The 15,711-nt window shown below is 46.1% G+C and overlaps 1 protein-coding gene across 1 annotated transcript; it reads right to left on the bottom strand.

Moving 5' to 3' along the window:
* Nucleotides 1–689: 689 nt before the first annotated feature.
* On the bottom strand, nt 690–8,789 carry LOC149353122 (sulfiredoxin-1-like). Its single transcript, XM_089582317.1, has 2 exons — nt 8,463–8,789; nt 690–1,095 (listed from the first exon to the last, which is right to left on the bottom strand). The coding sequence occupies exons 1-2, from the start codon at nt 8,733–8,735 to the stop codon at nt 886–888; spliced, it is 483 nt and encodes a 160-aa protein (XP_089438443.1). The 5' UTR covers nt 8,736–8,789; the 3' UTR covers nt 690–885.
* Between the last annotated feature and the right edge of the window lie 6,922 nt (nt 8,790–15,711).

Raw genomic sequence — 15,711 nt, 5'->3', positions numbered from 1 at the left:
GACGCTTGGGCCATCATTTCCGAGGAGCTCGTCGGTCATGCTTTCAAGAAATGTGGGACATCTAATGCGCTGAGCGGTACTGAAGAACTTCTATGGAAAGATATCTCTGTCAAGGGAGCCTCGGAAGATGGTGCACCCGACGACGACAATCAGTAAAGCCCCTACTGTGAGGACATTTCTATAAGGTTCTTGACATTACAAGAAATTTTTTCCAAACAAGTGCAGTGTAAAAAATGCATCTATTTCCATGTATATACATAAACAGGGCTGGAGGAATAAAAAAAAAAAGGTGTGGACATTCAAGAAGTCGGCCTTTTACCCTGCTTAAGATGAAGAGGTGGGTACAAACAGATGTACACAAGGCATGCCAAATGGAGGACGTCATATATTTTTCCTTTATTTTTCATTGCTCATGAAAAGATGCCATACTGATAAGGAACTGAGAATAACTATTTTAGATGCTTTGGCCACCGCGGTGGCTCTGTGGTTATGGTGCTTGGCTGCTGACCCGAAAGACGCAGGTACAATCCCGGCTACGACGGTCGCATTTTGATAGAGGCGAAACACCAGAGGCCCATGTACTGTGTAATGTCAGTGTGCATTGAAGAACCCCATGCTGTCGAAATTATCCGTAGCCCTCCACAACGGCATCCCCCAGAGCCAGAGTAACTTTTTGAAAAGGGAAGAAATGTGATGCTTGTTTTTATTAATTCCATGTTCCAGGCAAAGCTGCTGTCAGTCCAATATGTGTTCATAATGGTCTTTGTACAGGTGAGCATGTGATGAGAGCTGCGATGGCAGTCAGGCACAGGTTATTAAAGATCAGTGAAAGTAGCTATGGCAATTACAATAATCAACACAAACCCCCCAAGGACTGCACATCAATCATTTGAGCTCCGGTGTTGACCCTCCCAGGTAGAGAGGCAACGCTGCAGGTGCTGACCGAATAAGCTTGGCACGGATGGTTGTGAGGCCCAACCTGTAATGGGCCTCAAATCTGTGGTTTCCTCCGAAAGAGAAGTAGTAGTTTCCACCTTCAGTACCCTTGACCCACAGGATGTCTACAGGTGCAACCTGGTCTTTGGTGTTCGGGTTCTGCACAAAAGAAAGCAGCTAAATTAGCGCACTACAATAATTTTATCATTGCATAGCAATAGCGAAGTGAAAAAAAAAAAATTCAGCTGCATCACACACTTGCTGCCTTTTCAGCAAGCAACTACAAGAGGACAGGAATGATACTACACACAAAGCATCATTACCATATCAACAGCTGACCTGAAGCATGTCAAAGAGCTATGACAAGCTGCAGTTCTGGCCTCTGGTAAGATTCACGCACAATACTTGCAACAGAAGACCTAGCAAAACCTGCTGCCACAAGCAACAAACTTGTGTGGTCCACAATGGGACAGCAAGCCTACATACACCCTGGGCTTGACCTGTTCATGGTTATTACTGCTGCTAAAAGCAAGTGCTCTGAACTAACCTTGGACAAAATAAACATTAGATCGAGTGGCTACAATCATCTTTGCAAATTTTAGAGCACATACATCGCAAGAAGATGGTAGAAACTCAAAACAAAGCCAGCTTGCACTCTGTCCCGACACAGCCAATCTACCCAGCCATGCCTGTGATGAAAGGGGCATGCCCTCTACACGAAAGGCCCTTCACATTCCCAGTCAGTCATCTGTCATACCAAGTGACAGGTGACATGCTTCCCCAGCGTTCAGCTGCTTGCAAGTGACATCCACTGCCTTTCACAGTACCATTTTTTTTTCCAACATTCATGTTGGGCTTTCCAGTTTATTTGCACCTCCGCAAAAGGCATGCATAATGTCATTTCTTCATGATAGTGTGCTTCATTTTGTGTCAGCTTTACTGCACACTCCCTGGGGCACTGTCTCTGTGGTGAGTGCAATTAATGGCGAATCTAAGTCCGCTGCATGGATATTACTACACTATAAACACCTCTGCAGCTGTGATAATCATGCTTTTAGCATAGTGTTACTCACACTGCGCTACTGACACCCATTACACACATTCAACCAAAACTATAGTGGGACCCCTGAAAAGATCACTGCGACGACCCACATTGGAGCGATGTGAAAGCGAAATGTCCACAGCTATATCGACACCCGTGGCTCTTCTGACGTCCATGTGCTATATCGATGGCCATGGCTATTTTGACGTCTAAGTGTATTTTTTCGCGTTTAATTAATTAACTAATGAAACCTCAACAACCAAATTTTTTCTCACGGCAACATTTTATCACACATGATCAGCCACAATCACACTTTCACACATTTATCTTCAGAGAACGACGTAATCATGCGGACAAAATTGCGGACACATGTTGCTGATGCAACAGAGCCATATAATGCTCTCGCATTAAAAATAATAAAAGTTATCTGTTCCCAGCCATTCCACTACTTATAACAGGCATTCAGGCAACAGGTGCAAGTGCACACCTGCCACAGCTCGAACTAAGCATTCCTTGACACCCCTCTCCGCACCTCAAAAAGCAAAAAGTGAGGAAGAAAGAATAAAAATGTTAAAGGTGCTTTAAAGAGGAATCTGAACTCGTCTTTTTACAGTGGGAACTCATTCTACACTCACCGAGCATTCTTAGAAACTTCGAATTTATGTCCTGTGCGGCCGATTTCCCTAGTGAAATCGGATTAAACGTCTCGGTTCCGGCCTTTTTTTGAACTCACCACTGACGGTAGGAGTAAACCAACTTCACGGCCAGTCCTGTGGTGGCTTGCCGCTCATCAGCAGAGTGATACGTAGTGATCGGCGAAAGCGAAGAGTCCACGCGTATATTTATTTCCGTGGGCTTAATTTCCAGCTATGTAGTCTCTGACTGGATCTATTTATCCATGGAAACCTAAAAACAAAATAAAAGCGAACGCGAAGCCACCACGCAACTGCCTGAAAGGCACTCCACGCGTTGACTCCTACCTTCCGCGGCGAATTCAAAAAAAGGTGGGAGCCGGGACATTTAATCCGATAAAAATTAGGGAAATCAGCTGCACAGGACAAAAATTAGACGTTTCTAAGAATGCTCGAAATGTGTAGATCGAGTTTCCGCGGTAAAAAGAGCAGTTGAGATTCCTCGTTAGTGCACCTTTAAGTGTCTGACGTATGCAAGGGAAACCACCATGGAGAGGGCATAGCTGGGAGAAGCAGGACAAAGCCACTTGACTACAACAGCTGTACCCGCAACATTAATTAACCCTTTGACGTGCTATGTACAGAACTGTGTGCACAGCAAATGCAAACTTGTTTTTGAGCGTGCATAGTAACTCTTCGTTCCAGGTGAATTTAGTACCCTTCACCTCACAAACTGTTTGGTGAATTTAGTACCCTTCACCTCACAAACTGTTTGCTTTTCTTGCAAACTAGCAAATAACATTTCTCAAAACAATCAGCTTGGTAGCACATATTCTGTCATTTTCCTGAGACAGTTTTTCCCTTACTAATTTCTAGCATTTCTATAGTCGGACAGAGCTCAATAACGAAGCGGCTTTTCGCCGTCAAAGGACCCACTTCCAACTAATGGCATTGGCCAATTCTCATGAACCTGCTAGCGTCAAAATGCAGGGAGCAGTGTAACAATGCAGGGAGGGGACTATCGGCCAACGCCATTGGCTGGAAAGAGTTCCTCTGACAGGGAAGAGCAGCTTTGTTCCCGAGCTGCATCCGGCTATAACATCATGTGCTGCTTTTGAAAATACTGCAAAGTGATCCCCCAACCCAAAGGTGCTTATCTGACAAACCCTGGTATTTCAATGTTACAATTTTTTTACTGCTGTGACACTTTGTACAAAATTTTGTACATGCCCATAAAGCATTCCTTTGGTGTTTAGTGTTGGAAAACAAACCAATTAGCTTTCCAAGTCTCTATAAACCATTCAGGAAGAAAAATATTTGCCTGGAATCGAGATAACAAACAGTGCCTGAAAGGACTGAAGAAACTTATAAAAATATTTTTACAGAAGCCACCAAAACAACCAAATCATCCCAAGCTCTTTGACCAGAAGTGTGCTATAAGCTCCTTAGCAAGACAATCATAATTCTAGTCACTAATACAAAAAGACTTCAACTTGTTGCCTCGTGTAAGACACTTATTGAAGAAGTTCCCACTCCTAAGCTTCCACCTGCAAGTTGCCTTGACGGATCAGAGATAAGTTCCGCCATCAAGCAACCCTAAATCCGCCTCGTACGGTAGAAGCCCAACTTGTGGTCTACGACCCTTTTCCCAAGCATCTCACCCTAGAAGAGCCGAGCACCAGGCCAGGGGAAATCTTGTACCCATTAAAGAAACCGGTGGGTACCCGGCGGCACTGGGGATCGAACCCAGCACCTCCCGAATGCGAGGCGGATGCTCTACCACAAGGCCACCGCGGTACAGGTGTGGCCAGAATAATACGGAGCACAGGAAGGGTCGCGGAGCAGCGGAAACGTGCTTATGCGCGCTGCCTAGCAGTGGCGACAGGAACTATCTTAATTTGGACGCGGCGAGATGGCGCCGGTAGCACGGACCCACTTTTTCCGCAGGCCTATCAACATCACAGCATATAGCATGCAATCCCTTGCTCTATGATCGACTGATACACTACTGACAGCGCCATGTGCTTCGTTGCCCCGTTTCTCGCATCGAGGAGCGGCGCGCGCTGTAAACGGGAGCAAGACTGCCGTTTTGGCATTACGTGTTATCACGGCCCTTCAGTCCGCACGGCCACCGCTTTGCAGTTTAGTCGACCGAGGCTGAAGTGAGCACGCCTGGATGAAGGCAGCACCTGGCGGTGTTGCCCGAACCAGCTCAGCATCTTTCGAACAGTGATAACGGCAGGGTTGCAGCAAAGAGGGGGGCTCGGCGGCAGGCAGTCTCGCTGCGCGCGGATAGCCAGGGGTGTCTTTGTTGTGCTGATAGGTGGCGCTTAGATGCAGTTTCTGCTAGCTTGGCCGCCTTTCGCGTGCTCCGTATTATTCTGGCCGCACCTGTACAGTGACTTAGTTTCCACAACCCTTGAGCAACCTTTTCTAGAATTGAAGTTCATGATGAAAGAAACAGCACATAATACAACAAACAGGAAGAACACAGGGACAAGCGTGTTACTTTTTCTGATCCACTGTCTTGCATGCATTTTCTTTCGGTTTGGTTTGTGGGGTTTAACGTCCCAAAGCGACTGAGGCTATGAGGGACGCTGTAGTGAAGGGCTCCGAAAATTTCGACCACTTGGGGTTCTTTACCGTGCACTGACATCGCACAGTACATGGGCCTCTAGGATTTCGCCTCCATCGAAATTCAACCGCCGCAGCTGGGATCGAACCCGCGTCTTTCGGGTCATTAGCCGAGCGCCGTAACCACCGAGCCACCGCAGCGGCACCGTTTTCTTTCATCCTAAGTACAAATTGGCCCAACTTTTGATTCCAATGCCAAAATTTGGAACCACAAATCACTTAGGCTGTCCCAAGACAAAAGAGACTGACAATTTTCTAGTAATCATTAGCCCAGACCTGACAGGTAAGGCCTAGCAAGTAAGCTTGATTAACAACCCTGTTGTGATGACCAACTGAAGCAAATATATTAATGCGATAGCTCTAAAGGCCCCATTCCTGAAAAAAGCCAGCGTCCGTACATCCATGTCACGAAAGGCAGGTGACCTACCTTGCAACGGGGGATAGGTGGCAACCTGCCCAATATGTCAGGTGGTAATGAAACTGATTCAAATCAATTCAATGCAACCACCTGCCCACCGTGGCACTGTGCATCAACTCAATGGTCGAGAAACAGACAGCCTCCCGAAGAGCTATATGTGCACAAATTACTTACTTATTTCCTCAAAGGTCTCGGTTGAGACATTACATGAGGGATGAAAGAAACAGCACATTGAAATGAGCCTTACGGGAGCTCGGGACAAGCAACCTGGGTCCCACAAGCCTGACCGGTGTCTGTGTTTGAAACAGCCACTTGCCAGGGCAGTGGCGCATTGCTTAACCACTGCAACACTATGCCAACAGCAGTATAAAGACAGCCCGCAATCTATGAACCTATAAAAGAGAAAACGTACTTGCACAGGAGGGATCTCTAATGCTCTCGCATTGTACCCTTAAGGGTAGGTTAAGCGTCTTCCCAAGTTTTTCTTTCCTGCACAGTGATGCTAGACCGGAAGTGTACAACAGACAATAAAAATAATAGTAATTCCATTATGCAACTGCTTCTACAGATAATATTAAAAAAAAAAATGCAGATACTTCCCATTGTATCTTTTTCCTGCAGATCTACTGACTCACTTTCTTAATGGGAAGGAGAGAGTAGTTAATTGCAACAAAGGCAGAGAGGTTGGCCAGAGGTCAATGGATAGCTAAAGGTTGGGGAAGAGGGTGAAAGGTCACTGGTGTCTGAGATGGAGGATGGCTACAGATTCGGGTTAATTTCTAAGTGGCGGTCAGGTACTGTCTAAAAGGAGTGAGGCGAGTCTAAGCCTGGCTGCACCTCGAGCATTTCAATGATGGAGCTTCACAACTACAGCCAGGTTATAGGTGCATACAGTGGATGCACATAATGTCTGTACATAGACAAAGTAGTCATATACAGCGATCCGACAAATACCAAATTTCAGGACATGCAAAGATTTCCGCGCTACATCCCGCAATTCAACATCGTTCAATTCATGCGCAAAACACTTTTCTTAATTGTTAGTTATATGCAGCTCGGTTAGTAAACGAAACATTTCACATTTGGGGTTTCATGAAATTGCCAAACACGGAACCATGAAAAGCACACTCTTGCATGTTTTCATGAAGCTTTAACTATTTCTAAATTCAGAAATGAGAGTGCACCATATCTAGAGTGACTGAAAAAACTTCGACACATTAATTCAGAAATTACTTTCAATGAAAATGATGACTAGACAAAATATTCTCACAAGCAAAGTCTGCATTCCAGAAAACAAATTTCACTTGCTACTTTAAACAGCCAATTGCTTTACCTGCTGATAAAGTCCTAGTTCTTCACCCAGCTAATGTGATATGAACTACACTCGGACACAACTTGAGAATGAAGCGACAAAAGCCTTTGAAAGGCACCCCTCCAGCCAATGGCATCAACCAATTCTCCCCCTTTACTGATACGCTTGGACCTACAAGCATGAAATAGCAGGAGTTGCAGATGAAGGAGGAATAACCACGGCTTCATCGGATTAACCGCAGCGCCATGAAAACTGGTTGATGCCATTGGCTGGAAGGAATCCTTCGAGGGGCACCTGCCGCTTCGTTCTTGAGTTGTATCCCACTATAGAAAGAAAGACAACAGCCGCATATTTTTCCAAGCCATGGTAAAACCAAAGGACTGCCCCTCTCTAACTGAAGGAGCCACAGGTGCTGTTGATGCTACCTTCTGCTTCTTAATACGAACTGCAAGGAAGCTACATACTGGAGGAAACAAAAGCAGAAACATTTTGGAGGTGACTGTAAAGGGTCCGGATTTGATATGTCTATTGTTAAGTCCGATATAAAGGCGCACTTAGCGATGAAAACTTCCACGCAGCTATGGGTGCGATATGGGGCACAATTCACCATATCCAACTTTCACTGTGCAAGAAAACCACTCAAAATGAAGCGGAAGCACTTGGCTTATCTTTGCTTACTGCACTAAAATTCGGCATTTAATACAGTAAATCCTCCCCTGCACAATAACACCCCGAAATATTATATCACTTACAGCAACAATGATCACACCTATGGCATGTTGCTATCACAGGCATGAACACTCTTATGCAAATTCATTTCTTATGCTCCACTCCCTTTGGACAAAGGGCCATTGCTTTTCAATAGGTGTTTTGCACTTGAATTTACATGTGCAATCACGCAAAATGTACAACTTAAATAGTACAGCTTGGCACAGGTGGCAATGAGCTGATTAGACTAGCGCGTACCCTTTCTGCGGCTAGACTGCAAGCCGACATGCATACATCTGTGCAGTACAAATCAAATGGAAAAAGTTAGCACATAATACAAACAGGTGTGCGTAAACATAAGTTATGAAACGAATGACAAGAGCAAGAAATGCGCTATCTCAAAATTTACATGAAAGTGTGAGTAAAACTGTGTAAAACAAATGTGTCCTAGAACTGGTACACTAAGTTGTAGGAACCTTGTAGGAACCAGCAACCCAAGGTTGCGTGCCCACACCCCGGCGTTCGAACTCAACTGCCCTTAGTCAAATCACTCAAGGGAATGCTTAAAAAAAAAAAAAAACACTAAATGGGCTGCGCTTAAGCTGGTAATATGATAAATACCTATAATGTCGTAACGATGAACACCGAAAAGGAATCGCCAAACGTGGCAACTTCGAAAAGCACGGATAGCACATGGCTTCGGGAAAACCGGTGCGGCAAGATATCACTGTGACGCGGGAAACAAGGCGAACGCCTGTGAAGTGACAAGTTCTTACTAACCTGAAGAAGTTCTACAATTCCTCTCACTTTGTCTTCGTCGTAGTGGGCAACAGGAATCGGGCGCGTTATATCATCCAGTGGCACTTCGTACACTTTAGAAATGTTAGCACCGTGCACGCTGGATATGTTTGTACCACCAGATCCACTGTTCACGATGACAACATTTTGCATATTCCCCTGTCCAGCTGCCGTAACGAAGGAGTTAAAATCAAGATATAAAACTGTTTTTCCGGAGGCATCGACATTTTCTGCCATCACTTCACTTTCAGCCATTTTGAATGTTGTAGCTATAGAGCTATAGCAAGGTCCTGTTGCTAGACGTACTACTACGCTCCTTCTGCTTCACCAAAAATGAACCATGATGTAATAGGTCAGTGATCTCCACTAGGTGGCTGGACGTCGCATTCCCGCTTTCCGGAGAGGGCGCTAGTGAAGCCACCGGAAGTTGAACGGCATGCCTCCGGTGTCTGCGTTGTATGTAAACGTCGCGTCTTTCGCCCCTTTGTTCCCAGTTTTTTGCGTCGTACTCGCGTAATACCTACCGTTATATCAAATGAATAAGCAAGCTGAACGAGAGAAATGTGAGCATTGTTTGGAGAATCCTGTAATTTCAGAGGAACCGAAGAAAACAGGCATGCTGGTCTCATATCCTGCCGTGGCAAAGGGGTACGTGCTTCCTCCATGGGTACGTGCATAAAACCATAGAGTTAATACATAAAACAATACGTTACTATATGGTTCTTGTCTTCCGAGAGTAAAGGAGCATTAGTGAAATGACGATGAGGCTAAGGTCATCTTAAAACCGAATTTTCACGAAGCAAAGAAAAGGCGGACGATGGCGCGGAAATCTTGACGCTCGATCGTCCCTCGACGAGCCGCTCAGTTTCGAGTTGCAGGCGGCCGATGTCTCGTCTCATCGATGGCGGGTGATGTTTATCACTTTAGAGTGTCATTATACGTTCTAGACGTGCTTTTAACCTAACTCAATAGCACAGCCACGTTTCAGCTGCACAGCTCGGGAGAAACGACTGAGGAGAAAGGCGAATGCTGCAGCGCGCTTGACAAGCGCTGTTAGAAGTTGCAACTGCACCAAGCATCACGAATAAAAGCCAATTCAGGCATAATCTGGCACAGTAAAAAACAAATATACTTGATGCACTCCGTCGAAAAAGCAGTACAATATCTTTTGGAGGCGCTAATGTGAACCAGCAGCACACCGTCAGCACCTCACCAGATGTAGCCTCGAGTGGTCACTGCAAAGTCGCCTGCCTGGTGATGGTTTACACCTATTTATTCTTAAATTTATCCCCATTTGATGATATAAGTTAGGCTTAGAGCGCGGGAACGGGCATCAGAATAAAGAGCGGAATTGGCAATGCTAGCGCAACGGGACGACACAGAGTTGAGCAGGCGAGGCCTCGTGAGTGCTGTGTGCGACGTCCTGTCGTCTGCTATAGTGTCGCCCCATTGACATGCAATGGACCCTTATTTTTGAAAGGACTTTTCGGAAGACTTTGCTGTTTCCTCATGCAGTTGGCGGAGCAACAGGTAGGCATTGTCGTGGAAAAAGACGAGAACGACGAAAAGACGAAATGCAAATTAGAAAAAGAAAACCGTGATGTGGTCGGATTTCGTACACTGCCAAAGTGGCCAGAGGCTTACTTCTGGGTCGAGGCCGCTTACTTCCGCTGGCTTCACCTTCGGTACAGACATGGAGGAAAGAAAATTTTCCTTTCTGCATGGGTACAGTGATGGTAGAGAGTGCTTTCGGGCGTCCGATGCGCCATCCAGCCCCTAGTAGAGATCAGTGCCGTGACCCGTGACCCTGTGCCATGCCCTGTGCGAAAAAAGACGCCCCTGGTAATCCCAGCGCCACGCAGAGGAACCATATGCTCGCCACAATACGGCATGAGCAGGCGTCCAAGGTCTTGCAGACAAGGAAAAGGAAGGAAGGAAGGAAAAATGTTTATTTCAAGTATGTGTACATACTTGAGGGGGAGGGCAAAATGCACACAAGCCTGACGAGGCCCATCCCCCTTGGTGCACCAGCGCAGTAACACAGCGTAACATGTGCAACAGTAATAGAACATGTGAGATGAACACACACGAATTTCAAAGGCAAGTTACCATAAGCGCATCAAGATATGATAACAGAAGTTTAAAAGACACTTTCAACATTCATTAGACACGTTTTTATCAGTGTAAGCTTACGAGGGTTCTGCTAAAAGCATGTCTGCTAATTGTTTCCTGAATAAGCTCTCGTTTCTGCATTTATGGATAAGATATTTTATTTCTTTGCTAGAATTAAGAAGAGCTGTTATCTGGTACAACGCAGCTTGAGAGCCATAATTTGTTCTTATTCTGGGTGGCCTGACAGAATAATTTCTTAGTTGGTAGTTCTGGTGTTCGACAGTGTGCATGATGTGTGGAAGTGTCCCCCTGTAAAACAAGTGGGGAGCATGACTGGCAAGCCGCAGTGTGATTAGTTTATAAATATTTAATATCTTTAAGCTACCCAATGTGGAACTGTGGCCTCTAGATATGGAATGCCAGAGACGACTCTAATTGCTCTTTTTTGTAACAGAAAGAGTGATTTCAAATTTGTGTCAGATGTGCTACCCCAAACCAGAAGGCAGTAATGAAGATGTGATTGCACAAGCGCAAAATAAAGTTGTTTTTTTAACCAGATTGGGAGAATAGACCTAAATTTATTGATGATACCAATGGAGCGTGCGACTTTCAACCGCACAGAGTTTATGTGACCATTCCACAACAACTTTTCATTAAATATGACTCCGAGAAAACACACAGATTCAACACGTTGGATGACATTATTTCGAAACATAATACTTTGTTCCATGTCTGTGACTTTGTTTTTGGGTTTAAAGGTTACAAATTTTGTTTTGTTTACATTTAATTCTAATCTATTAACGTTTAACCAAACGGAGAGCTCGTCCAGCCAAAGATAGCATTTGTTAACTATAGTTTCAATATGTTCCCCACTAAAAAACATGTTTGTGTCGTCTGCGTATGGTATTATTTCAGGAGTGTTGGGTATGTTAACAATGCCATTTATATGTACCAGAAAGAGGAGTTATTGATCCGCAAGCATAAACGTAAGCCGCTCTTCCATTAATGGTTTTGAAGGGAAAGCTTCACTACGGGACCTCGGGCTTTCTTCGCGGCACTTGCAGGTTTCACCTCCATTTGACCTTCAGATACAGCAAAGGAAATGAAAGTGCTTAACTGGCCCCCTGGGACAGTGTGCGCTTTCAGCTACGAAACCGATGAAGAGCGGGAGCCTCGAAAGCATGAAATGCTTGGACTTCTACTCCTGACAAATTAAGGCGAACATCTCCCGAACCTGAAGCCGAACATGAGAGAACCTAACGGCGACTATTACAGCGAACCTATCTGAAACACACCGAAACTCTCCGTCCCAGCAGATAATATCTTCAGTCCCGAGAACAATTTGAACCGGCGGCGCAGGCAAATCAGCTTCACACCCCGTGGCTTAGACAATTCGGCAAATGTCGCAGTCTCTTGCGCTGTGCTTTGGATATTGTGTTCATCATCATTCATCTCTTCGAACTGCGCCGCGAATGTTTGCAAAGGCCGCTGAGAGACAAATAGGTTTTGAGCAAGGGAAATATGGAAAGGAGCTTTGACCTCGCGACTTGCAGCGCATGATAATGCCAACACCATTTTTTTTCCGCAGGCCGGCGCTGGTCACTGGAATCGCTGCACACCGAAAGCGCTGAAGGTTGGCTCAATGGTTGGGGCGCTCGGCTACTGAGCCGGAGTTCCCGGGTTCGAACCCGACCGCGTTTCGATGGAGGCGCAACGAAAAAGGCGCGCGTGTGCTGTGCGATGTCAGTGCATTCAAATATTCCCAGATGGTCGAAATTCCGGAGACCTCCACTACGGCGCCTCTTTTTCACTCCCATCTTCTTCCCTTCCCTCACGGCACGCGGTTGAGATGTCTACCGAGGAGTGCGCATAACTGGCTCCCTGGGTCAGTGGACGCCTGAATCGCTCTTTGAGGTACGTGGGGTGGTGACAGAGAGATGCCCAGCAAACCAAAAACCTCTCAGAGACGTCTAGCTAGACGTCTCTGAGAGGTTTTTGGTTTGCTGGGTGTGGCCTGCTTGCGTTTGCGCTGTCAACGTTGTGGCAGACACGCGGCACTGCAGGAATAGGCCGCAGTGTTCATTGGTTCTGCAAACTCTCGCGATCAACCATTAACTGCCACCTGCCAGGGTGGCAGGGTGGGCGCGCTGCCTATCCAGTGTCCGGAACGCACTCAACGTTACAGACGCCAAGCCGCGTACAGTTGCCCGATGCGTTATAGCTTTCGCTCTCTACCAAGTTCAGCAGTAGTTAAACCGCAGCTAATTTTTAACCAAAGACGTGTGCACACCTAGAATTATTGGGGCTGTGAAAAAAGCTCAATGTGAAAACAGCCAATCTATCTGTTTGGTCAGGAACTTTTCATTCGATGCCGCTAAATTCACGGATATCATTTGGTGCTGCGGGAAGGGAGCGTGTATTCAGCTATACGCTGTCCTGCTAAAATTGTTGGAAGTTGGCGCTGCGTGTGTGTCAGCGTCTTGTCTTCGTTCCTTATCTTTTGATGAGCAACGGCTTCGCGAAGGCAGCAGCAGCCGAGAGCAGAAGACACGCGTCTTTCCTGATGCGCGTCGTGAGCGGTGCCCCTACAGACGTTCGCCTGCATTTGGGTCCTCGCCGCCGCGTCTGTTCTGTACGGCGGATGTTGCGTTGTTACATATGTTGTTACAGACATGGTTCAAACATGTTGCGTGCCCTTGTGCAAACAGCTCGGCTGCCGCGATAAGGCTGGCAATAAGGTGAGCTGCGAATGTTTTGCTGTGCCGCATAAAATTACGGTTTCTTGAACGAAGAACCTCAGAACAGCGGACCTTAGCGGAGAGAATATGGGCCATCCTTCGACCTTCAAACTTTTCTGACGCGTTTCATAAGGGAACTATGAATGCTTGCTACCTTGATGTCCAACGTAAAAGTAAATTTTACTTGCGTATGCATAGATGCATCCCTTAATTTTTGCTATGCAACGCGTCGCAAGACTTCGACCGCTGAAGCATGGTCCATATTCTTCTGCCCGCGACTGTACCTTGCCGTTCTAAGCGTCGTTGAGTGCAATCGAGCCTAAAAGTAAACGCAGTGTATACAGTAGTTATTGAAAACATTTATTATTCAGTAACGAGTTGTCATGGCCGATGAGGGTGGATGGAACCTTGCCAAGGGCACCATGCAGATGCTCTTGCCGCTTGATCGTAGTTGGGGGAAACAGTCGATGCGAAGATCTTCGTAACTAAAGCCCCTCTATTATAGCTGGCGCTTTTTTTTAAGTAACGCCAAAGTTTGAAGTGCGCCGCTGCCTTTTTTCCGTGTCCGCATATGGCTTTTCCGGTTCCGATTTCCATTTTCTGCCGGCAGTCGGCCTCCATTTTGTATCTGCCCTCATGGAGGGAAAAAAAAAATTGGAAGTGGCTTAGCTCAGCTATGCCAGGATATACGTAGCGAGAGGTAGGGTGTGCGTGGAACTGGAACTTTCAGTCAATCTGATCACGTGGTCAGTCACGTGCCGTCCCTTCACGCCCTCTTCTTCTTCGGTCGTATCAGGAGAATTTGTTCAATTTGTTCGTCCGTCCTGACGTCGGGAATGCGCTCATGGCGGCGGAAAACTACGCTGAACGCGCTGAACGAAGCCCTCACATCAGTGCTACCGCCATCAAAGTTTTTCTTAGCAGCTCTTGCGGGTAAATTCTAGCATTCCAAGCATTACAAGTCACAGTTGCCCTCAAACCTAGCCTACCAAAACGGTACGTCAGTTTACACGCATGATGGCGCAGAGACCACACAAAACTGTTCTCAAAGGCAGCACCTCGAGTGCACTGAAGGCCTCACATGAGCACGAACTCCGAAGCGAGCTTGCAAGATCGGCTAAGCGAAATCAAACGAAGTCAGCGAAGTCACTTGCCTTCAGACCCAAGCATGCCAAAACGGTGCTGCCCTAATTACAGTGATCTCGTTCCCACAATGCTTTACAAACGAAAAGTCTGCCATTGCGTGGCGCATTTACGAATGGGGTCTATACCTGATTTCTACTGGCAAAATAATACGTTTTCCAAACTGTTTTTCGCGGTTGCTGGCAGCGGAAACCGCCTCATGTTCCTTGTACACTTGATTTGCACCAGGCGGAACTAAGCAGAACTTATTGACAAAAGCTGTAGGAGTAAGGGAATTTCTAAAATCAGTAGACACACCATATTTTTACATGTGTGATTTTCTTTGGAATGGTCTGCAAGACAATAACATGAGTCACGACGTGGTATTCATCTACGTCAGCTGATATTTTATAATATTTTTTCTTGTGTTGTTTCGGTTTCTGTTTCAGCGGCCGAACGAGAGCTGTGACGTCACAGACATGAATTCACGTGTACCATGCAAAAACTCCTTGGAGGAAGGAAAATTTAGGAGTGCAGTGTGGGTCGCACTCCCTCTAATTTCTTTGTTTTATGTGTATTTTTCTGCTATGTGCTTTGTGTTACTCACTTACCTGTTCTGTGCACACCCCTACAAAAGGGGATGCATTTGCAAAGTAACATCACTCTTGAAGAAGATCTCGGTCTTCCGATCGAAATGTCGAGTCAAATAAATATGTCTCCTTTAACGAAGCGTATACTTCACTATATATACAGGGTCTGTTCTGAAAGTAGTAGGACTGATTTTTTTTTCTAAATTTTATTCATGATAATAGTACAAATGATTAGTATTTTTCAAAAGAGCACCCTTCCGCATCTGCACGCTGCTGCCAATGAGTTTTACAGTTTTCGTACGCCTCCAGGAATGCCTGGACCGGAATGCTGTTTAGCTCCCTCGTCACGGCCTGTTGAACCGCCTCTACCGATCCGTGATGCTTCTCCTTGAGCGTCGACTTTATTCTCGGGAATAGAAAAAAGGCTGGCGGGGTCAAGTCGGGGCTCTAGGGGGGCCGAGGTAGCGTTGCCACCTTGTGCTAGGCAAGATACTCCATTACGAGGAACCCTGTGTGGCTCGGCGCGTTGTCTTGGTGCAGCCGCCATTTGTTGGCGATGACTGGGCGGACACGAACAATGCGTTTTCGCAGTCTTCTGAGGACTTACACGCAAAAAACTGCATTAACTGTTTGTCTGGGTGGTACGAACTCTTTGTGGATGACTCCATG

This window comes from Amblyomma mixtum, chromosome 3 (assembly GCF_055824585.1).
Source record: "Amblyomma mixtum isolate Tamu chromosome 3, ASM5582458v1, whole genome shotgun sequence".
Classification (NCBI taxonomy): domain Eukaryota; kingdom Metazoa; phylum Arthropoda; class Arachnida; order Ixodida; family Ixodidae; genus Amblyomma; species Amblyomma mixtum.
Note: the sequence above shows the minus strand (reverse complement) of the source record. Positions and strands in the feature narration are given on the sequence as shown.

Excerpts from the sequence above, each read along its gene's own strand:
- LOC149353122 (XM_089582317.1), bottom strand. The coding sequence starts at position 8,735 with ATGGCTGAAAGTGAAGTGATGGCAGAAAATGTCGATGCCTCCGGAAAA. Across the intron at positions 1,096-8,462 it reads GAATTGTAGAACTTCTTCAG|AACCCGAACACCAAAGACCA; the intron begins GTTAGTAAGAAC and ends TCTTTTGTGCAG.